Here is a 25,063-nt window from a genome sequence, read left to right on the forward strand (position 1 = left end):
CTACGTGATTCAGTTCGCTCACCGGCCTCCCAAGTACAAGGGCATCCTCTTCACCTCCGTGCGAAGCAGCGATGCTCAGGTCTTGTGGTCAGAGATCGATGTCCTACTGGCGAAGGACGCGGTCGAGCCGGTTCCTCCAGCCGATATGAAGATGGGGCTCTACAGCCCCTACTTCATTGTACCCAAGAAAGGTGGTGGGTTACAGCCAATCTTGGACCTGCGTATCCTGAATCGGGCCCTGCACAAGCTCCCGTTCCGGATGCTAACGCAGAAACGCATTTTCAAATGCATCCGTCCCCAAGATTGGTTCGCAGCGATCGACCTGAAGGATGCGTACTTTCATGTTCCTAAGCTTTGCGTTTGAGGGGAAGGCATATCAGTACAAAGTCCTGCCCTTCGGGCTGTCCCTGTCGCCTCGCGTCTTCACGAAAGTCGCAGAGGCAGCCATTGTTCCGCTCTGAGAACGCGGCGTTCGCTTCCTCAACTATCTCGACGACTGGCTCATGCTCGTCAGTCTCAGGAGCAGTTGTGCGAACACAGGGACATGGTGCTAAGTCACCTCAGCCTGTTGGGCCTTCGGGTCAGCCGAGAGAAGAGCAAACTCTGTCCCACACATTAGGATCTCTTATCTCGGTATGGAGCTGGATTCGGTCCCCCAGACTGCGCGCCTTACGGAAGAGTGGGTCCAGTCGGTGTTGAACTGAATTTATTCAAGAGCAGGACAGTGGTCCCACTGAAATCTTTTCAGAGGTTCCTGGGGCATATGGCATCTGCAGCCGCGGTGACGCCGCTCGGATTGCTTCATATGAGACCGCTTCAACACTGGCTCCATGGCTGAGTCCCGAGGTGGGCGTGGCAGAGCGGCCGGTACCGGGTCCCAGTGACTCCTTACTGCCGCCAAACCTTCAGCCCGTGGACCGATGCTTCGTTTCTCCGGGCAGGTGTGCCCTTAGAACAGGTGTCCAGGCATGCTGTGCTCTTCAAGGATACCTCCTCCACGGGCTGGGGGGTCACGTACAACGGGCATGCAGTTTCAGGTCTGTGGACGGGACCTCAATTGCATTGGCATATCAAATGCCTCGAGTTGTTAGCAGTACACTTGGCACTGCGCCGCCTCAAGGGGCCACTACGTGGCAAGCATGTACTGGTCCGTACGGACAGCACTGCAGCCGTTGCGTACATCAACCGCCAGGGTGGTCTACGCTCCGGTTGCATGTTCCAACTCGCCCGCCACCTCCTCCTTTGGAGTCAGAAGCATTTGAGGTCGCTTCGGGCCATTCATGTCCCAGGTGCGCTCAACCGGACAGCCGACGAGCTCTCACGGCAGCCTGCACCTCCGGGAGTGGCGACTCCATCCCCAGGTGGTCCAGCTGATATGGGACCTCTTCGGAGCCACACAGGTAGACCTGTTTGCCTCTGACTCGACCCATTGCCAGTGGTACTTTTCCCTGACCGGGGGCTCCCTCGGCACGGATGCACTGGTGCACAGCTGGCCCCGGGACCTGCGCAAACATGCGTTTCCCCCAGTGAGCCTTCTTGCACAGACCCTGTGCAAGGTCAGGGAGGACGAGGAGCAGGTCTTGTTAGTTGCGCCCTATTGGCCCAACCGGACCTGGTTCCCAGAACTAACTCTCCTCGCAACAGCCCCTCCTTGGCCGATTCCCCTGAGGAGGGACCTTCTTTCTCAGGGACGGGGCACTCTATGGCACCCGCGTCCAGACCTCTGGAAACTCCATGTCTGGTCCCTGGACGGGACGCGGAGGTTCTAGGTGGTCTACCACAAGCTGTGGTGGACACCATCTCTTCTGCTAGAGCCCCCTCTACGAGGCGCCTCTATGCTTTGAAGTGGAACCTGTTCGTTGAATGGTGCTCTTCCCACTGGGAAGACCCCCGAAGGTGTTCGTTTAGTGTCGTGCTTTCTTTCCTGCAAGATGGGTTGGAGCGAAGGCTGTCTCCCTCCACCCTCAAGGTGTACGTTGCAGCAATAGCGGCGTATCACGATACAGTTGAAGGTAAGTCCTTAGGAAAGCACAACCTAATCGTCAGGTTCCTCAGAGGTGCGAGGAGGCTAAATCCTCCTCGTCCAAACTCGTTAGCCTCTTGGGACTTGTCTCTAGTGCTCAGGGCACTTCAGAGCCCTCCCTTTGAGCCTTTGCAGTCTGTGGAGCTTGAAATCCTGTCAATGAAGACAGTGCTTCTGACTGCATTGGCTTCTATTAAGAGGGTAGGGGACCTGCATGCACTTTCGGTCAACGAATCGGGCCTAGAATTCGGGCCGGACAACTCTCACGTTGTCCTGAGACCCCGGCCTGGATATGTGCCCAAGGTTCCTACCACTCTCTTCCGGGACCAGGCAGTGAACCTGCAAGCGCTGCCTTTGGAGGAGGCAGACCCAGCCCTGGCTTTGTTATGTCCCGTCCGTGCTCTTCGCGCTTACGTTGACCGGACTCAAAGCTTTTGAACCTCAGAGCAACTCTTCGTCTGTTACGGAGGCCAGCAGAAGGGGAAGGCTGTCTCCAAGCAGAGGTTAGCCCACTGGATAGTGGATGCTATCGTCTTGGCTTACCAGTCCCAAGACGTGCCTTGCCCGTTCGGGTTGCGAGCACACTCTACAAGGAGTGTTGCTTCCTCCTGGGCGCTGGCTCAAGGTGCCTCACTGACAGATATATGTAGAGCTGCGGGCTGGGAGACACCTAACACGTTCGCTAGATTCTATAGCCTCCGTGTAGAGCCGGTATCTTCCCGCATCCTCGCCCCCAGGGGCCAGTAGCGCTAAGTGCCCATTCTAAGTGTCGGCTTGCAACGCCACTCCCGCCCTCTGGGCCGGATACGTGCATCTATTGTCTCCAGTTGTGTTCCCCGGGAACGGCTAACCCTGTCAAGCTCATCCCTGCGGTGCCAGCCGTTGCGGCCGTCTGACGCCAGGCCTGCACCTGTATGCTTGTGAAACGTGTGTGTAGGCTGGGTTCCATATGTAGATGTTCCCTCACGGCAACCCCATATGTGTATTCTTCCACGGTACCTGCTACCCTACTTGGCTAGCCCCGTGTCTTTCTCTTGACAGAGCCCGCTCTGTCGTCTCTGTGCGTGTGCTTTCCCCCCTTGGAATCAGGCTGGAACCACCCCAGAGACTGCCATATGTTGCACTACCCTGCCAGGTTAGTCCTTATGTGTATTCCGCCACCATTCCTTCCCCTGAAGGACGTGGCTCCGCAGCGTACCATCTTCCGAGACGGGCACGCTTCCCAGCGTTATCCCACAGTCACACTGGGTGGGTCTTGCAGAAACAGCAGTGACTGACCTCCCTGCTTGGAGCCCTGACTTCCGTACCATCTAAGACGGTCCAGTGCGCTCAAGCAGGACGCTGAAAGGGCCAGCGCCCTGGCGTTTTGGTAGAGATGCCAATTCGTCGGTCAGTTCCGACGTACGCCGAACGTGACCGACTGAAAGGGAACGTCTCGGTCACGTATGTAACCCTCGTTCCCTGAAGGAGGGAACGGAGACGTACGTCCCGTCGCCAGATGCTTTGCTTCCGCTAGGAGGCCGAGTCACGAGTTCGGCTCCTCAGCAGAAAAAACAAATGTTCATTCATTCCACTTCCTTATTTATACCCGCGCTGCAGGGCGGAGCGTGGAATGCGTGAATTGCATGCCAATCTTCGTTGGCTCGTTTTAAAACACTCGAAGTAGATTGGTCTCTGAAATCAGATCCCAATTCGACGGTCAGTTCCGACGTATGTCTCCGTTCCCTCCTTCAGGGAACGAGGGTTACATACGTAACCGAGACGTTTTGCAAAGCAAACTCAAAGTTTGAGTTGAGTTGAACTGTTAGATAGCATTTAAATCATCTTACTGTGCATGTTTAAAATGTAATAAAAATATAGGTGGGACAGGTAAAGCAAGGAACACACCAAACCGACGTCGACCAACTAGTAGCGACGAAAGCAGACTGTGCAGAGTCGACATCCGATGGCCAAGTAGCACATCTGTTCTGTGTCTGCGCAAGAGGAAATACCTTTCTGTATCAACTGGTGGCAGTAGTCTGTTTTCGTTATTCAAAGCGGGAAACCGGAGGAGCTACCCTGTATAGTATACCCTATCTAAACAAAGAACCTCATAATCTCGCTCACTACAGATGGTCACTTCTGTTTTTTCTTTTCTCGTGGACTGGTTTGCTAGCAGAACAGCCAACCAGAACGATCAGATGGCCCGACTGACCGACAAACATGTCGAATCGGCTGAAAAAATGCCGTCGAGGACCAACGTCAGCCAACGGTGCAGAACACACAGAGAAAACTCAGTTGGCCGATGCACGAAAACTGCCCGGCGGCTGACCGTCGGCTTGGTGTGTTCCAGGCTTAAGACATGTACCCACCCCTTTTTCCCAAAGTCGATTTTGTCCCCACCTTTTTTTGAAAGGCACTGAAAAATAGTATGGTCTTACAACCATGTGGTTCTTGATGCTGTTGATAAAATATAAAATGAACAGTAGCGCACCGTACAGTACGGTGCTGCCATAACACCACCACATAGGCTACACCGATACATACAAAATACAGGCATGCACTGTATGCACTACTGTTACGAAGCCCGCTTTCAAAGTGCTCGATGGGAAGGGGGCAAGCAAAATAAAAGGACACGCGAGACAAAAATACAATTGAACTATTTATTGATACCACTGCACTCACATGTCACCGTTTAGACAACTGGGGAAATTAATCGAAATCAACTGACACAAATACTCTTAAACAAACAAACCAAAACACAGACCAACAAGAATATCATCAAAAGAGACACAGATAAACACAGCTTGTCAGCTAACGTTACCGGCTTGACATCAAGATGCACACGAAGTTCGCGCAGCCCGTCATCCACAGCTAATAAGCTGCCATAGCTAATTTCACATAGATTGCTCACAACCCGGGAAACGTTCTAACAGCTGATGACATCAGTGGGGGGTAGCGCCTCTGGGGCGTTCTATCACTTCACATCAAAATTTGATTGGCTAATGACCCACGTCAGTCAAAGTTATGATCCAATGGAAAATGGCAGCTTCAGCAGAAGGCTAGCTATTCTACTAGTGCTGGTCCACAGAGCTTTGATGCGTTTAGATGATGAAAATACAGCTCAGCCTCACAAAAATAACCACATTCTTTCTGGAAATATAATTGTTCTGGAAATATAATTGTAATTGGCTGAAATAGACAGTAATTGAATTTAGACACGTTCAGACACACATTAATTTAATTATGAATATAAATTTTTGATTTTGTCAGGGCCAGCAGACAAGGCCCTGATGGCCCTGACAGCCCACCACTGAAAATAAAATATAAAATAACATAACATTTAAGCTATAGATGTTGCTTATTGTTGTAAACAGTGTTGGGGTAGTTACTCAAAAGAAGTAATTAGTTACTAGGTACTTCTGTAAATTGTAATGAGATTCCTTTACTAGTTACTACATTTGAAAAGGAACTTCACTACTTATTACTTATTTACTTTCCCGTTTCTTAATTTAGCGTGTAGATACATGGACAAACATCATAGCCCTATCATCACTTAGCCTGTCCGCATAGTGTTTATTGTATAAATGTCTACAAAATGGCATGCAAAACCATATGAAAGAACAATATCCCTGTCTGCACAAAGAAATATGCCTCATATAAAATCCACAAACAACAGGATAAAGGAGGCTATGATGGGGTCATTTTAAAATGGTGTCAACACACAAGTTTCAAAACACAGGCTTTGGGAAACATGAGAACAAAACTCTTCTCCTCAGAACAAAACCAGCTTTTTATTAGATTCATGGCGCAAAATAAATAAATAAATAAATAAATAAATTAAATTAAATTAAGTGGTCAATGAAAAATATAAAAATAAAGGTCACTTTATCCCATAGAATTAAAACAGAAATGCACTTAAGCCCATAAAAAGGAAACTGAAAATGCAATTAATTAAATAAACTGAAAATTCACGTCATCCCAAAAACATTATTTTCCCCCCCGGCTCGCTCTTCTCTGCCTCCTGAAGATGTGGCTGCCAGAGGCGGTAAGTTAACATACCAAGTCACAAACTCGAACTAGGGACTCAAATGTTCTTTTGAGCTTCGATTCCAAGTCGGAATAACACTTGTCCAGGCAATGGGAAAATGTGTTCCTGCCGGATGTTGGCTTGCGTGTCGCCGGTATTTTATCTAGTTTTTTTCTAAACCTGTGTGATTCAATGGTCAACAGGGGAAGCATGTCTTCTACAATGAACGCTGCAACCGTTCATTTCTTTTTGTACCTGCTGCGCTCCAAGACTTTTAGGCTGCTGAGTGACCGGCTCCTTCAAATGACCGGCGAGCAGGATCTTTCGGCACAAGTTTTGTATTGCCATGCTGGGCTGACAAATGCTTAGACAGGTCGCTCATCACACGACTTGGGTAACGCAGGAAAGCGTGTTCCTATAGTCTAGTAAAGTAGTGTAGTTACTGATATTTTTAGTGTAATGCTTTACTTTACTTCGTTACTCAAAAAAGTAATATTGTTACTGTAATCCGTTACTTTGTAACTCGTTACCCCAACACTGGTTACTGGAACTGTAAACTCAATTAAAACTACAAACGCAGTTGTACAAACCTCAAACTTTGAGGTCAACCTTTTCTTTGACAAATTGCATTATGATTTCTAGGATATTTGACTAGATTTTAGTGTCTAAGCAATTTAGAAAAACGTCTCGGTTACGACTGTAACCTTAGTTCCCTGATAGGGAACGAGACGCTGCGTCACCGCTCTGGGAACGCCTCTGCGTGATTGCGTCATGAAGCATGTATGTCATCAGTCCAATAGAGAGACAGAACGTCATAGGCGGGTGACGTCATAGACCCGGAAGCTATAAAGCACACCGGCAAACACACGCCGTTAGCTTCTGGAGAAGGCCTGAAACAAGGCGCTTGCGGGCATGCGAGGAGTATGGCCGGGTGACGCAGGGTCTCGTTCCCTATCAGGGAACTAAGGTTACAGTCGTAACCGAGACGTTCCCTTTCAAGGGAACTCGCGCTGCGTCACCGCTCTGGGAACGAGAATACCCACGTCCCCATACGAGTCTGGATGCCCGCCTGTGACAGCTACGAGGCAAGCACCCGAGACCCCGGAGCAGCAGAAACATCTAGTTCATAGAACCTGACAAAAGTATGCAGCGAGGACCACCCCGCCGCATCACACACTTCCTGCAGGGAGGCCCCTGCCAAGAGAGCTTGAGAAGCAGCCATACTCCTAGTGGAGTGGGACCGAACAGCCAAAGGAGAGGGCTGTCCGGCCGCCACATAAGCCAGTGAGATAGCCTCGACTACCCACTTGCTCATCCTCTGCTTTGACACCGGACCCCCACGGGATGGAGGTCCGTAGCAAACAAACAACTGATCAGTTTTCCTCCACAGGGCAGCTCTGTGGACATAGGCATCTAAAGCGCGAACGGGACAAAGCAGAGTTAACTTTTCCTGGTCTGACGTCGTAAAGGGGGGAGGACAGAAGGCCTGGAGCACAATAGGTCTCACAGGATTAGTGAGGACCTTAGGAATATACCCGGGCCTCGGAGAGAGAAAGGCCTTAGCCATACCCGGGACAAACTCCAAGCACGAGGGTGCGACAGAGAGGGCTTGCAAGTCCCCAATTCTTTTAAGAGAAGAAATAGCAAGAAGAAAAATAGTTTTGAAAGTGAGAAACTTTTCAGAAACTTCCTCGAGCGGCTCGAAGGGAGCCTCGGAAAGGCCTTGAAGGACGATGGATAAGTCCCAGGCCGGCACCCTGGTGCGTGTCACAGGTCTCAGCCTCAAGGTTCCACGGAGGAAACGAGTTACTAGAGGGTGTCGCCCTAATGAAACTCCACTCAAAGGAGTGTGGTAAGCTGCTATGGCCACCACGTACCCCTTTAGTGTGGAGGGGGCTAACCCAGCAGAGAATCTCTCCTGCAGGCGATCTCGACACCATAAGGTGAAGAGTCTCCACTTTAGGTAGTAAAGTTTCCTCGTAGAAGGAGCTCTGGAGTGTAGAATGGTCTCAACAACCTCAGTTGAGAGACCGGAACTTATGAGCTGGGCCCCCTCAGAGGCCAAGCCCACAGTTTCCACAACTCCGGGCGGGGGTGAACAAAATCTCCGCCCGCCTGAGAGAGAAGGTCCCTCCTGAACGGGATCTCCAGGGGAGAGCCGTCGAGGAGAGACACCAGATCCGAGAACCATACCCGGCCCGACCAGAACGGGGCTACTAGCAGAAGACGGGCCCCGTCCCGGCGTACTCTCTCTAGAACTCCCGGAAGCAGAACGATCGGGGGGAAAGCGTACAGGGGCAGCCTCGGCCACTCCTGTACCATCGCATCCAGTCCGAGAGGAGCTGGAGGCGACAGGGAGAACCACAGATGACAATGAGAAATCTTGTGAGTGGCGAACAGGTCCACTTGGGCCCTGCCGAACTTCTCCCAAAGGAGTTCCACCACATCGGTGTGGAGTCTCCACTCCCCGGGCCTTGGCCCCTGCCTCGACAGGATGTCTGCTTCCACGTTCAACCGCCCAGGAATGTACATAGCCCTGACTGACAGCAATTCTCCCTGAGCCCAGAGGAGGATAAGGCGCGCCAGCTTGTATAAGCGACGGGACCTCAAACCCCCCTGATGGTTGACGTAGGAGACCACCGATGTGCTGTCTGTGCGCACAAGCACATGATGGCCCCTGAGATGCGGCAGGAAGTGCTTCAGAGCCTGAAACACCGCCAACATTTCCAGGCAATTTATGTGCCACGAACGCTGGTGCTCCTGCCTCAGACCCTGGGCCGAGCTCATGGTCGCCCCCCAGCCCGTTAGGGAGGCATCCGTGGTCAGAGACATGCGCTGACACGGTGCCCCCAGCGACGGGCCCTGGGTCAGGAACCTGGGGTCCTTCCACATAACCAAGGTGCGGAGACACCGCCGCGCTGCCTTGATTACGCGAAAGGGGTTCCCCCTCGGGGAAAAACCCTTGGTCTTGAGCCACCACTGTAACGGCCTCATGAACAGCAAGCCCGAAGGAATAACGTCGGACGCGGCTGCCATCAGACCCAACAGTCACTGAAACTGCTTTACAGTGAGCGGCTGGTCTAGCTTCACCCCTTTCACGGCTGAGAGGATCGACCCCATGCGAGGCTCCGACAGACGAGCCTGCATAGCGACCGAATCCCAACTCACCCCGAGATAAGTGATCTTCTGCACAGGAGAAAGAACACTCTTCTTGGAGTTGAGCCTCAGCCCCAACCTCCTCATATGCGCGAGAACAACATCTCGATGCTGAACCGCGAGACGCGCTGACTGTGCTAGTATCAGCCAGACGCCGATGTAATTGAGAATGCGGGTCCCCTGCAAACGCAAGGGGACCAGAGGAGCGTCCACACACTTCGTGAACGTGCGGGGTGAAAGGGCTAAACCGAAAGGAAGCACTCAATATTGGTACGCTTCTCCCCTGAAAGCGAACCTCAGGCACTTCCTGTGCTGCGGAAAGATGGAGATATGGAAATATGCATCTTTGAGATCTATCGTGACAAACCAGTCCTCGGACTTGATCTGAGACACGATCTGTTTGAGTGTCAGCATCCTGAACTTGAGCTTTGCCACGGCTCAGTTCAGGACGCGAAGATCCAAGATGGGGCGCAGCCCACCATCCTTCTTTGGCACTATGAAGTACCGGCTGTAAAAGCCTGACTCCCTTTCTGGGGGGGGGGCCTCTATATAGCCCCCTTTTGCAGCAGAGTCTGTACTTCTAGAGTCATAACCAGAGCCTGCACTTGGTCCACCACAGTGGAGAGGACCCCGTTGAAGCTGGGAGGACGGCATCTGAACTGAATCGCGTACCCCAACTTTACGCATCGCAGGACCCAACGAGATATGTGAGGCAGATTTCCCCATTCTGACACAAAATCTACTAAGGGAACCAGCCCCTCGAGGCTGGCCTCTGATGTACTCTGCACCGCGAGTGCAATGCCCTGAAGCGGCGAACCGGCAGGGAACGACTGACTTGACAGCATGGTTTCCCTCCGAAGAGGGTGTGGGCCATCCTCGGATGACCCGCAGGGCCCCTCCGCGCCCCGGCACTCGGGCGGGGTTGGCGGACTGAACCCATGAGGGTACCGCGGACGCACGGGTACCATGTACAGCGGGAAGCACCGTGCGCCCGCGGAGGGGATCACACTCACTGTCCTAGGCCCAGAGGCGCCAGGACTTCTTTGACGCAGCCTTCATCGCCACAAAGACTGTCCTCAGATCAGCCCTGGGTTTAGAAAGCTGCACCCGTGAGCGCCGCGCACCCGATGACCCTTTCTGCGGGGGTGTACGAGTGGCGACACTCACTTTCTGCTGCGCCCTGCGTGGGGAGCTCGTACTCTGCGTCTGCTGCTCCCGCCCAACAGCAGACGAGACCTGGGGCTTACGGGGGTTTTCCGCTTCCAGGAACCTGTCGGTAACAGAAATGACAGCGTCACCGAACAGGCCCTCCGGAGACAGCGGCGCATCAAGCAAAATGCTCTTATCCCTTTCCTTGATATCCTTAAAACTGAGCCACAGATGCCTCTCCGTGGCCACCAGGGCTGCCATAGAACGACCGACGCATCGAGCCGTCTCCCTGGTAGCACGGAGAGCGAGATCAGCAGTCGATCGGAGTTCATTAATAATATCGACTCCGATCACGTGGCTCTCCCCCAGATCTCTTAGCAGATCAGCCTGGTATGCCTGCACAATAGACATTGTGTGCAGACACGCGGCGGCTTGACCTGCTGCCGAGTATGCTTTGCCCACAAAAGAGGATGTCACTTTAAGAGGTTTTGTGGGCAAAGTCGGAGCCTTTACGGTCGACGCAGACTCGGGTGACAGATGGCTCGCAAGCGTCTGTTCAACCCGAGGCAGCTGACCATAACCGTGTCTCTTACACCCCGCGATATTACTATAAACTGACGTTTGCGGGGTGAAAATGCGTGCAGACACGGGCCGCTTCCAAGACCTCGACACCTCGGTGTGGAGGTCCGGGAAAAATGGCAGACTCCTTCGGTCAATGTGTAATCTGGCCACAGCTCTGCTCAGTACCTCCATGAGCTCCTCACTTGCAGGGGACTGAAGTGACGAGTCTTCACCCCCTGCATCGATGCTACAAACATCAACCTCCTCGGAGGAAGATAGCTGCAGCATCGCGGCCACTCCCCGGGCGGGAGACGCCGCAGAGCGGGCTCCCGAACCCAGAGAGGCGGCGCTGGATCTGGCGGGTGAAGGAAGAGATAAGGCGGGGCCCGTCTCTATCCCCTCTGCCTGATCCTTTTGCGAACCCCACGGCATCAATCGCCACTGAGCCTCGGCAGCAGCGGGACCCATGCCGTGGGGAGCGCGAGCCGAGACGCCCTCCTCGAAGAGCGCCCGGCGGGATCGCAGCATGCAAAGAGGCAGCGCCTCACAATGCTCCCAGCCGGCACCCTCGAGTGCCGACTGCGCGTGCTGCTCTCCCAAACAAACAACGCACATCAAGTGTGTATCCCCGCTCGTGATGTAGCATGAGCAGGGAGGAACACACTGTCTGTAACGCTGTTCGCTCGTCATAATATCTCTCTTACAATGTGCTTTTTGGTGTGAGTGAAACAAAACAGTCTGAACTCAGACACAACACAAAGACACTTTGGACAATAACACAGAGCGCTTGTTGAAGGCAACAGAAGCTAACGGCGTGTGTTTGCCGGTGTGCTTTATAGCTTCCGGGTCTATGACGTCACCCGCCTATGACGTTCCGTCTCTCTATTGGACTGATGACATCGACGCAATCACGCAGAGGCGTTCCCAGAGCGGTGACGCAGCGTGAGTTCCCTTGAAAGGGAACAACAATGTAGCAATAATGTTAACAATGACCTGAATGTTTTTTCCGACATTGCAGATATTCAGCTCTGCAATACACTCCCATAATGAGAGGTAAGAACAGAGTTAATAAAATAAGACTACAATCAAATCTGTTTAATATGTATTAAAATGCTATAGGTTTCTTTTATCAGTACTCAAAACACTCTTCACTTACCAGATTGTCTTTTTCAAATAGAGTCTAAACCTGCAAGAAAATTGGTTCTTCTTGGAAAAACAGGAGATGGCAAAAGCAGCAGTGGAAATACAATTCTCAGTGAGAAAGTATTTACAACTGAATCTTCCCCTGAATCTATAACATCTAAATCTAAAACAGGAGTTGCAATGGTTGATGGAAGAACAGTCACAGTTATTGATACACCTGGAATCTTTGACACATGTCTTGATGATGAAGTCATCAAATCTGAGATCATTAGATCCATTATTGAATGTGCTCCAGCTCTTGATGCCCTAGTCATCGTTCTAAAAGTTGAAAGGTACACAAGACAGGAAATAGAGATTCTGGATACAATTGTTGAATATTGTGGAGAGGATACCTTTAAACATGCAGTGGTTTTATTCACTCATGGTGAAGATCTAGAGAGTGGTAAAACCATTGAGGAATTTGTGAAGAAGAGTCCAAAACTTCAGGAGCTTGTCAATAAATGTGGAGGCCGCTGTCATGTCATTGACAATAAACACTGGAATGACTGTCACTTAGGGAACAGGAGCAACAAGGATCATGTGAAACATCTGATGGAGACCATCGACGTGATGGTGCAAGAGAACGGCCACTACACCAATAAGCTGATGAAAACTGCAGAGGAAGACATTCAAGAGGAGATAAATAGTATGCTCACACCTAATTTGTCTCCAGAAGAGAAGCGAGAGGCAGCGAAGAAGATTGTTCATAAAAAATATCTCATTAGGTTTGCAGGAGTGGCTACAGGGACACTGATTGGTCCTTTTCTGGGCATTGGTGTCGCAGTGGCCTCTTTTGTGGCTTTACTGAGGGCAGCTAATTTGAAAAAAGTATTCCAAGGAATAGCTGCAACTGCAAATGCTAAAAGCACATTAGCAGATAAAACAGAAGTGGCAGCAGCAGCAGCAGCAGGAGCAGCAGCAGGAACAGTATCAGTATCTGCAGTGGCAGGAGTGGTGGAGGTAGTAGTAGGAGCAGGAACAGCAGCAGCGGAGGCAGGAGTTGCTGCAGGCGTCATATTAGGATTTGCGGCTCTCGCAGGAGCTGCTGGAGGAGGATACACTGGATACAAATCAACAGAAGAGGCTGATTCTGTGCTTGATGCCATTAAGATGTCAGCCAAAGCTAACTATGAAAATGCAAAAGAGGTCATTGGAAAGGCAGAACAACACCCTACTAATGTTTATAAAAAGCTTCAATAGAATTCCTTATTATGAATGAAATACAGCAAACTGCTGTTGTAAATTCACAATTTTCATTTATATTCTACAGAGCATATATTCATACAGAGCACCTGCAGCTGTACGGCTGTATGCACCATGTACGACTAAAAAACATTTCCTTGCGAAAATTTGAGATGTTATTGGCCCAGTTTCACAGACAAGGCTTAGATTAAGCCAGGATTAGGCATTAGTTCAATTAGGACATTTAGTAGCTTTTATAAACGTGTCTTAGTAAAAAAAAAAACATTACTGATGTGCATCTTGAGTCAAAACAATGACACTGACCTATTTTAATATATGTCTGTGCAAGTTTCTTTCAGTTCAGACAGCTCAAACATGCACTTTAGTCTGGGACTTAAGCCTTGTCAGCCGATTATGTCTTCCAATATAATTCTTTTGACTGAATCAGCAATGCTAATAATTAGTGAATTATCCATTCTTGTAAGTTTTTTTTTTCTTCTCTCGCTCCAGTAAATTGGACAAGTGCATTTGCAATACAGTCGGAATCGATATGCATTCATTCAGACCGCTCTCTCACTGCATCATCTTTGATTCACTCAGTATAACCAATAGTGTAACAGCGCTGGATGAAATGGATATTCACCTACAAACAACTGGCACAAAAAAAGCTACTTTTTTTACAGATAAGTTTGGGAAAAATCACTTACAGTTGTGTATATACATAAGCAGCCATTCAAGGGGGTTTTTGTGTCCGGCCTAAGCTGTTTTTCCTTTGTTTTCCTATGTGAACATGCATTAGTCTTTTCCATGACATTGCTTTTCAGCTGTTATCCTGTTTTAAAACGTTTAAAATGTTATTAGAGTCACAGTGGACGTATCGTTTGGTCTGAAAACTCTCACTTATTATAATATTGTTACATGAATGCTAGATATAAAACTACTCCCAGAGCTAAATGTTTAATATAAGCAAATATTGAATTTTTGAAGTTATTTTAAAACAATGCAGACCATCAGATGACTAGAAATGCTCCCATTAGAATTAATGAAGCTCTGTGTATCAAGTGTCAAGACATTATTATGTTGCATTGCTCACTTTCCTTTTATTTTGTCTACATTGCAAGCAATGCAAAAAAAGTGATTGTAGAAGAGTGATTGGAGAAGAGTGATTGGTTCACATTGCATTGCTCAACAAACACATCTGTGATTGATTCAAATGTTCAACCACTGCAAAAATGAGCCCAATCTTGCGAAAATGCGTATAAATATAAGTGTGCAAAACTCTTCCACGACATTGCACACTCGTACTATGGATACGCATTCTCATGTGATTGTGCTGGCAAAAACACAATCATGTTCTAGACCTTTATAAGGAAACAGCCAAACGACCAAACCAACATAAAAGTTATAATAAATAGGCCTAAATTAAATGTTCAATGTTTAAAAAACCCAATCATTTATATTCATGTATTTCAGTGTTGTGATAAGCAATTCATTTTTAATTCAATTTGAAGCAGTGATTTGTTACGTGACAGTATCAAAGTTTCTTAAGGGTCAAGATCAAATTTGCTTCTCCTGCTCTGAACCAAGCCATCCCATAATATCCGTCACCACTGAAATGAATGCACGGCTCAGATAACTGTACATGTGTGTAAGACTGCGATAACATTATAAAGTAATTATTCCATCAACAATAAATCTCTCAATCAAGTGGCTGTGTCTATAGTATTATACACAACATTATAATATTATTTTCAAATACATTTTTATATTATTATTATTTAAAATGATTATCCGGCTAACTGAGTTAGCGTCGTACGAAGAATGGATGCCCGGAGTGAAGATAATCATCACAAATATCTAAATAGCTAAAAATCCAACAGTTAATTTGAACTAAAATATATTTTTAGTATACACACAAATTTTCTGTTTAAGATATGCATAATATTTTTATTTCAAACAACATATGTAAGGACACAAATACTCAGTATAAACTCAATATTATTCATAATTTCGACACAAGTTGGACATAATTAATCAGACAAATAGGAAAATATGTTTTCCCAGCATTCTTTGCCAAGTTATTTTGTGTACTTGTGTATTACTATAGGGGAGATGTGTTACTGTTTAAGATGCATACTGTTTAATTTGAAAAGCAATAGTGCAGTGCTAGATGTTTTGCTAGTTACACATACAGTATGTGCTTTTAGTGGATTTTAGTTTGTTAAATTGTTTTTTTCAAATGATTTGAGTTACCTCAACTTCAGTTTATCAGTTGTATGGGTCATGGTATTAAAGGTGCCCTAGAATGAGTTGAAACATTATTTTAAATTGTTCTCTGATATCTACATAGAGGGTATGTGCCTTATTTAAGGGCAAAAATTCAATCCAGATGCGGTTTTACAGGTCCATTTATAACCCTAGAAATTATCCCTAGAATGAAATGCTCTGTTTTTGCCTTATTTGGAAGGGTCATGAATATTAATGTGGAGTTCTGTTCTGATGTTTATTTGATTTTACAATGATAGCTTCTTTACTTTGAGTCACAAACTCTAAACAGCGAACTGGGTAACGTTAGCGAGTAAATATGTTGTTTGTACAGTCAGTAAAGTTTTTTTTTAACAAATTGACTAGATGCCTTGTCAAATGACTATTGTTTCAACTGAAGTGGTGGAGAAGGTGACGTTAGCTAGAAGGATTGAGTGAGCTGCATCTAAACTAATGTAGTAAGCTCCTGAGTTATGTTGTTGATGAAATATAGGCGTATAATTCTATCCGACAAAAGGGATTGCCATATGTATCTATGATTGTATTTTGTAGATTTATATGACAACACTGGCAGGAAATAATATTAACCTTTGACATTTGTCATACTGTTATGTGTGCTACTGTCCTAGCATCTTGCGTAGATATTATTGTTAATGTTGTCTCACTAAGAAACTCTCAATTGAATCAGAAACTGTTTAGACAGTCAATAAGTGGATAAAATCACTACTTACTGCTTGCGGGAATATAGTTTGAATTGCCGCTTCTCCAGTATCAGACGCTGAACGATGTACTGTACTGAACTCTTGTTATTCAACTATGCCATGGTTAATAATATTTTTCATTCTAGGGCACCTTTAAATGTAGTTATTCAGATCTACTTTATACTTTTTACTTACACTTACTCAATTCATAAGGTATAATAATGTAAGCGATAAGGTTTAAAGATGATAGTTATGAAGAAATGATCATGTTGTAGTATTTTAAAGGCGGATGCTAACCGCTAATCCTAACTTTAGCTGTTTGGCTTAAATTGATTTGGCGTGTGCCTTTAATTACTAGTGACTGTTTAAGTTCATGTCTCAAACACATTTGTAATCTTTACTTTTTTGCACTGTGGATGAATAATTTATCTTCAATAAACTCTTTATTTTGATGGTGTCTCTCTGTCTGTTTCTACTGGACCAAACCGTCCATCTCTAACATCCTCTATAAGGTCAAAATGTTCTCAAATTAAACAGAGCAATAATCACAACTCTATAAACCACAGCAGTAAGTCAGTACGGTGACATGAGGACATCTGTTGAAATGAAGCTGTTATCAAGCTCATTTGATCAAACAAGATGGACGTTTTCAAGAAAGACAAATCTACTGACAACACAAACGGATAAGAAATAAGAAAAACGGAACAATATCAATTTACAAACTTAAATAGGGAACAATAATATGCATATGAAAATAGACACAAATTACTTGTAATTAAATAATCTACACTTGTTTATATAAGCCTATGGTTCATGTGTAAAAAAAACCTGCATATTTAGTACCCCAAACAAAAACATAATCTTTAAACACTTAAGGGGTGTTGCAAGGAGGAAAAAGATAAAAATAAATAAACAAACAATAAAATAGATAAATAAAAAGAAGCATGTACACAATCTTAGAAGGAAAGAGACTCATACATGACTTCATACAATTCACCAAGGGATTGGTTACCTTTGGATAAGTATTTTATGGAGGCTAAATCATTTGGTAACACTTTACTTGACGGGGTGTGCGTAAGACTGACACCTTCATAATCATGGCATGACACGTCATGAATATGAAGGAGTTTGTATGCATGTTTATGACAACTGTCATTAAGTGTCTTTCGCTCAATTATGTCATTTTTTTATGCAAAGATGACATTATTTGAGATGTCTTTGTTATGACAACTTGATATAAGCCAATACATCATAACCTGTCAGTAGGGATGCTCCGATCAGGATTTTTGCAGCCGATACGAGTACCGATTTCTTGTCATAGCGATCGGCCGATCCTGATTCCAATGCTTCACTGATTTGTAAGCTCTCTGATCACTGTTAACCTTTTTTTCAGATTAAAAAAAAAAAAAAAGATGTTGCCTTTATTATATATTTGTAACATTTTTATGGTAATTATTATGTAATGTAACTATTGTTTTAACAGGGTACTAAATAATCACAAATTGTTCATTATACAGTGAACATTTTCATATGCCTTTAAAACACTATGCATATCAGGATACTTAATAGGGCTAAGTGATATGGCCAAAAAAAAAAAAGATATATATATATATGCAACAATACAGTTAATCCACAGTTCAATATAGGGCTGTCACGATATTAGATTTTTCACACCACGGTTATTGTGGCCAAATGTCACGATTCATGAATCCGCTGTCTCATTTCTGTTATGTGTGTGTGCGTGTGTCTGTGTGTGGGTGTGGTTACTCATTGTGTTCGTGATTGTCGCCAGCTGTGTTCAATCCCCGTTTCCTTTATATGTTCAGTAATTCCCATCTCATGTTGTCAGATCGTTTGTGGCTTCCCCGGTGTTGTGTCATCCTGGTTCCCGTGTCTGCTCTCTCTTCTCCTCGTGTGTGGATCTTCGTGGACCCGCTTCTGTTGTCTTTCACGCTGTCTAGATGGTTTATTGTTCCTGGTTCCTGAGCACGCCGATCACCACGCACCTTCACCGGGTTGCCCACTGAAGTCCCTGCGTCATTTCTCCAGTTCTGAGTGTTTGTGTCACGACCTGTGTTACATTCATCGTCATCATTAAACCATCTTTTACTTGCAATTGTAGCCGTCTCTGTTTCAGCACACCAAAAAATTCACAATATCGATATATCGCGATATCTATAGAAACCTTGGGGGAAAAAGTTATCAAATGAATTGGTAACACAATAAGGTTGTATTAGTTAACATTAGTTAATGCATTAGTTAACGAACTAACCATGAACAACACCTCTGTTCAGCATTAGTTCATCTTCTTTGTTAACGTTAATATAGAGCTGTTCATGGTTTGTTCATGTTAGTTCACAGTTAACTGTTAAGCATTAACTAATGTTAGCAAGATTTTAATAATGCATTAGTAAATGTTGAAATTAACATTAACAAAGATTAAATATAGGATTTAATAAATGGGGGGACCAAGAGAACTAGTGAGGGGGGGCCTATGGGAAATCAGAAAATTAAACTGGAAATAAATAATATAAAATAAAAAAAGACACCACACAGTTTTGTTCTAATACATAAAAATAAAATAAATTCCGTTTAAAAAACCAAGTACTGAGTACATATGCATGACTATACTTTTCAGAGAGCCAACATTTCTGGAATTTAAATCCCCCTTTTTATCAATTTTGATGTAATATTAAAATTTTCTGAGATTTTGAATTTGTGGGTTTCATAAGCCATAATCAAAATTATAACAAATAAAGGCTTGAAAATCTCTCACTTTGCATGTAATGAATCCATATAATAAATTAGTTTCACCTGTTAAAGGTCCAATATGTAGGAATTTTGTAATAAAATATTCCCAAATCACTTGAACAGTGTTATATATTTCCTGCAGTTGTGTACTTACAATATCCCAAAAGTCCCCAAAGATCTTTAATTTCAGAGAAATTTTAAATTATTGTCCATCCCGGAAATTTTTTTCACTTGTCGCCTGTCACAGACGGGATGTTCTCCCTGGTTTCCGCTGTATAGTAACCAGAGCCCTCTGATTGTGACCAAGGCGACAGACGTGGACAACTGTGTAGTTCGAAATGTCTATCTGCACGCTTGTTGTTTCGTTCAAACATTATGGACCATGGCAAGCAGACTTTAGATTAAAAAAAAGGAGAACTAAAACGTGGATCAACATCAGCGCGGTGTTTGAGATGTCGAGAGCTCTGTGTCCGAGACTAACTTCCACATGACGCTGCTCTTACATGTACTTTATTAGACAGGTAAATGTACGTAAAACTAATCACTGTTATATAGTTTACATAACGAAATGTTAGAATAGGATCTGTATGTTATTCTAATGTTGAAATTGCTGCTAGTCTCATACAGACAAACTAACACTTCTTTTCAAATACATTATAACATTATAACTTGCAATACACTAGTTTAGTTTGATCGTGTAACGGTTTGACCAGGTGAAACAGCGCTGCAAGTTCCATTCGTCTAATAAACGGACCTGTGAGTAATTCAACACTTCCGTGTATTTCGGTAGAATTGTAAATATTCCTTTATATTTGCAGGACTCGCGTCGCGTGTGTTTTGTAAGAGGTTAGCAACCCCTAGCGGCGAAGAAATTTACATATTGGACCTTTAAGTTGAATTCCTAAAATTAATTGACTTTTCCACTATTCTAATTTGAGAAGCACCTGTATAAACATGAACAATGCAGTTACCTTTTACCACAGAGTAAAGAACGGTATCCTGGAAGGCTTTTTTGTCACTGCGACCCCGCCCCTTCATGTTGAAAGCAGCCATTAGGCTGTTGGTGAAAAGCCTGAGAAAACATGTAGAATATCATATAGTGAGGTCAACATTCTACAAATATTCCTTTATGCTTGCATTATTCCTCATGAATCATCTCTTTCTGCATTTATGCTTTTCTACGTGCAAACAGAGCAGGCAATGAGTAAAAATTTAACTGCATAATTACATTCTATATTCTGAGCATGTGACAGTTGTTTAATACCTGTCCATTACTTTATGGACGCAGTCTTTGTTATTCCTCCGTCCCACCTTTGAGAGCTTGGACACCTGTACATGACACATGAAAAGCCACTCAATACATTATGAATAAACCAATGGGGTTGTAAATATACTGATTGTTGCCAGATTGAGCTTAAATGGGAACTAGTCATGTTGACTCATCCATACAATAACACATCCTATAAAGCTGTGTGCATGTTACCAGATGCTGCGAAAAGCATATTTTTTGCACAATATAGATAATTTAGACTTTTTGGAGACTTGGAGGTCTAGTCTTATTGACACGGTTTAGTCCAATTTCTGTAGAAATCATACCCTTTGTTCCCAGAGGTTGCGTTCCTTGAGACCTGCCTCTTCTTCAGCAAAATCTTCAAAGGTTTCTAGCCTAGCAACATGGACAGCAGAATTCAGCGGCCCATAGTGCCTTCCAACTCTTTATCTCATCAAGAAGTTCAACTAGCCTTCCAAGCACTGACTTCTGGTATTCTGTAGAAGAAAATACATTCATTTATTTATTTGTGTTACTTTATGATTATTAAAGAATCATACAATAATAAATATTGACCATGGACGTACTAGCTTGAGACATGGGGAATAAGCCTCTCTCGGACTGTGATGGCATTTGAACTCCACGCTGAGGTGTGCGAGAACGTCTAGATCCTGGAAAAAAAAAAAAAAATTGGAGCTCATTAAAATTTAAAGACAGCTGCTCCTGCAATAATGTCAATGAGTGAGGTAGGAGAGTTGACAACTATGAAGAATGCAACTGATCACTGGATGAGGATGACCGACTCTTTCTGCTCCCGGACTGTGATGGTTTTCGAACTCCACGCTGAGGTGTGCAAGAACCCATAGATCCTAAAAAAAATGTATTAAATAAAAAACAGCATTGAAGCTCATTGAAATCGTTTTTAACCCTCTAGGCGCCACGGTCGAGTTTACTCGACAAGATGCGGCACTGAATAAAACGGCCGATTTTGTCAAATAGGGTGTCAAATTTCGTTTGACCTCCCCTCCACTAGATGTCAGACATGTCAAACTTCATCTCCGACTCAAAAAAACGTCATGCTTCTATACAAAATCTTCGAGCAAGAGCGCATTGAATCAGTGCGAACAAACGCGAAGCTAGTGTGCGAGTGATCCATTTTATCAGAGCAATATTGTCAATGTCAGGGAGTATTTGCATTAGATTATTATTTTCTAATGGCATCAATAAAGCTTACCCGCAATGAAGTGTTGGGTCTTCTATTCGCGGACCCTGATTCTGAAGGGGAAAGAATAGCCCTACACCAAGCACAAACAGTGAATCCTTTGCCCAATGTAGATGGTCCTTTGCCCAATGTCAGTGGTGGGAACACAGTGGTGTTTCGCGGGGTTGGAGTGTTCATTGTGAAGTTAGCAGGCGTGTTATGCCGGCTTCAGACCGCACGCGCGAGCAGTGTGTTGGCAGGGCATGGAGCGGGAGCCGCGCGCGCCCGTTTTGCATTCACACTGGCAGCGTTTGTCTCACGCAGCTGAACCACGGCTCGTGTATTGCAAATACAGTTAGTGGGCAACGTGGAGTCACAATGACAGTAGTCCAAACTGTGCACACTTGGCGGGCGCGCGTGCATCTGTCTCTCGTCTTGTCTCATCTCACTCATGATCTCTGCCTTGCCGTGGCGAGTGATCTTTTGAACTAAACAGGTCTTGTCTACTTGTGTTTGTGTGTCATATGAATAATGTATGTATATGTGCCCCATACATGGAATCAGAGTGCCTACTGTATGTAGTAAATGGAAAGTATCTACAGCAAAAGGCCAACGGTTACATGCATTCGGTTTGTTTCTACCATTTATTAGTAACGATTTACCAGTTTGTTTACTATTTACTATTTACCTGAGCATTGAGTATTGTGCAATATAGCATACAGAAGGCGAGGGACATTTTTGGGGGAAAGAAGTGCTGCATTTATCATTTACACATGTGACTTTTCATGAAAATTCTATAATCCAAGGTGACCACCACCATATGACGTCAAAATATGCAAATTAGATGGGAAAATGTAATCTTTGGGTCATCCTTAATATTTCTCTAATTTACAGAAAGTCTCTATCTTTTATCACTTTTAAGATATAGCCTTTTCAAATTAAGATGTCAAAATCGAACGTTTTAGGAAAAAACCTCTGGCACCTAAAGGGTTAAGGAAGAAAAAGTAGTATTGGATAAATTCATTCAGAGCTGTGGAAATTGAGTGTACACCTGGAACAACAAGAATACGTCCTCTGCGTCAAATCTACACAAGATGGTGCAGGATCTGAAAGAAACTTTCAGAATGACAACTCAAACAAATGCAGCCAGAGCAGTCAACAAGATCAAGATCTAAACACATGGGATAAGACGGGACCTTCAGATGTTGATATAAAGAGGCACAAGAGAGACACTCCAGAAACACTGGACGAGACAAATGAAGCAGTCAGAGTCATAGTCCTGGGAATGGCTGGAGTAGGAAAGACCTCAACTATCCAGACCCTTTTAGGACAAGATTCCCAAATCAAAAGAAACCCACCACAAGTTCACATGACCAGCTGGTCTGGGATGAGTTTCATGTTGATTGATTCTTTAGGCTTTCAAAGTGCAAATGAAGTGGGAAGTGTAATCTCTCAGTCTTTGTCACATGCCTCTCCAGGGCCACATGTCATTATGATTATAATCAAAGTGGGGCGAGTTACTGACGAAACCTCCAACATGATAAAAGGTGTACATGCGTGTCTTGATGATTCTGAAAAACACATAATGATCGTTTTCTCTGGGAAGGATGATCTAGAAGACAAACCTATCAAAGAATTCATTCAGGAGCACTAAATGAACTTGTAGAAATGCATGGAGAAAGATTTCATGCACTGAATAACAAGGACATCAATGATCAGACTCAAGCGAATGAACTGTTCGAGAAGATTTCAGCGCTGTACCATCACAATAATGAGGACTTCATCAAAGAACCATCCGGACAACATGAGGAAGAGAAGTAAATCTAAATAATGTGAACACAGAACATGAGCAGTTCAAATTATGCATGAAATAATGTTGAATTAACCTGCTGTGGCTAAAGTTGTGATTCTGTGTGTGTGTGTGTGTGTGTGTGTGTGTGTGTGTGTGTGTGTGTGTGTGTGTGTGTGTGTGTGTGTGTGTGTGTGTGTGTGTGTGTGTGTGTGTTTCATTTTAGAAAGAAACCAGGCATGATCAAGAAGTACTTTCCAAAGATATCAGGTATCGTATGTTTACATATTCACACACATACATTTTTCAATCTTTTGATTATTCATTGATGATCTGATGTTGTTTTTTCCCCTTTAAGGATTTCAGTAATGCAGTGCAAAACTGGGAAACAGACGAGCAGAAAGTGTTGTTTTTAAAGCTTAGCACAGATTCTTTTTCATCTGTACACTGTTAAAAATGTTAGAGATGACAGTATATTCCAGGTTAATAATTGCATGACTCTCTCAGTAGGACTTCTCTTGTGTCTTGGATCATCGCACTGTATTTCTACAGAGCATGTAGAAATGTGAACTATGAAGGTACCCAGCATGCACTGCGGCATGAATAGATGATGCTGTGGACTTTCTTGACTCTTGTTGGTTTTATCTGTGCTGATGAACTTATTTTTGCTTCACTTTTAGCAGTCTGTGTTTGTTTATTTTGTAATGTTCAGAATTTATCTTTTATTATTATATGTTGAGTGTCACCATTGTTGTGTTTGTATGTTGAGTATTGATGTCTGTGCATCAGTTGGTAATGTTTGCTAGATATCACATCTTTCAAAGATGAATCGCAGAATTTGCTTCATTATTGTGAAAGATTAATCTACAAACAGAAATGGGTTTGTTGCTTGTAAACTTTTATGCTTAAATTATACAGAAACCAAATCTTATTCATGCTATTTCATTGGATTTCCTTTTATGCCAATAATAATGAATGTTACTTTTTACAAGAAACGAATGAAAATATAAATAGAAACTGAATAAAATGTCCTTAAAACCGAAATCATAAATAAATCACAGGCAAATTTTTGACTTCGTTTTCTCCTTTTTTTCTGATCTGTACTTACAAACTTCCAGCGTTTTCATTTACGATTCTTACGTTTTTGTTTGCCATTCTGGCACAACACTCTTGAGGGGGCGTGGCCAGAAGCGGTGCGTTCTCATTGGCTACTGAGTTTTTGATTGACAGCTTCTTGACATAGAAGTGAAGACTTTAGTGGTGTGTTTACATGCTTGGATATGAGAGTCTGTGAGTGAGAATCTTCCCATTTCATTTTAGTGATTTAAGGTTTTATCTGTATTGATCTGCTGCTACACTACATTGTTGAGATCATTTCTTAGGAATAGCACAGAAATTTAAGGTAATAAGAATAAATATAAGCATGGCCGGATTTACTGCAGCCCATGGGCCCCAAATTTGAAAAACCCACACGGGCCCCCATGAGGGAACCTCCATAGCAGCTGCTCCCAGACAGACTGATAGAGTCAGACAGACCATATTACAGTAGTTTAATTACCATTAGACCATAAGACCTCCATAAATCACAGCACTTTCTATGAAGTCCTTGATTATATATTTACTGTATTTATTAAATCTAATTTTAATTAAATAAATTCAATTAAATAAACTTATTTTTCACAATAAAACAATGCAAATGGTTGCGCCAAAATAAAAATAAAATCTTTGGAAAATATTACTAAACATGTATTTAATCATAGCAAAAGTACATTTCTTAAGTTTATTTGTCATCTCTGTTTTTTCAGTTTATTTAAAATAAGACTA

The 25,063-nt window shown here is 44.3% G+C and overlaps 1 protein-coding gene across 1 annotated transcript in view; it reads left to right on the forward strand.

The window, feature by feature from the left end:
• The window catches only part of LOC307117967 (GTPase IMAP family member 7-like), a 45,055-nt gene extending 20,742 nt beyond the window's left edge, over positions 1-24,313 (forward strand). Inside the window, exons 3-6 of the mRNA XM_079803253.1 lie at positions 11,917-11,951; positions 12,076-23,267; positions 23,466-23,509; positions 23,598-24,313. Coding sequence (XP_079659379.1) covers positions 11,917-11,951; positions 12,076-13,280 — 1,240 coding nt within the window. The 3' untranslated portion in view covers positions 13,281-23,267; positions 23,466-23,509; positions 23,598-24,313. The remainder of the gene's footprint in view (positions 1-11,916; positions 11,952-12,075; positions 23,268-23,465; positions 23,510-23,597) is intronic.
• Positions 24,314-25,063: the final 750 nt, after the last annotated feature.

This window comes from Gobio gobio (assembly GCF_949357685.1).
Source record: "Gobio gobio genome assembly, chromosome: 2".
Taxonomy (NCBI): domain Eukaryota; kingdom Metazoa; phylum Chordata; class Actinopteri; order Cypriniformes; family Gobionidae; genus Gobio; species Gobio gobio.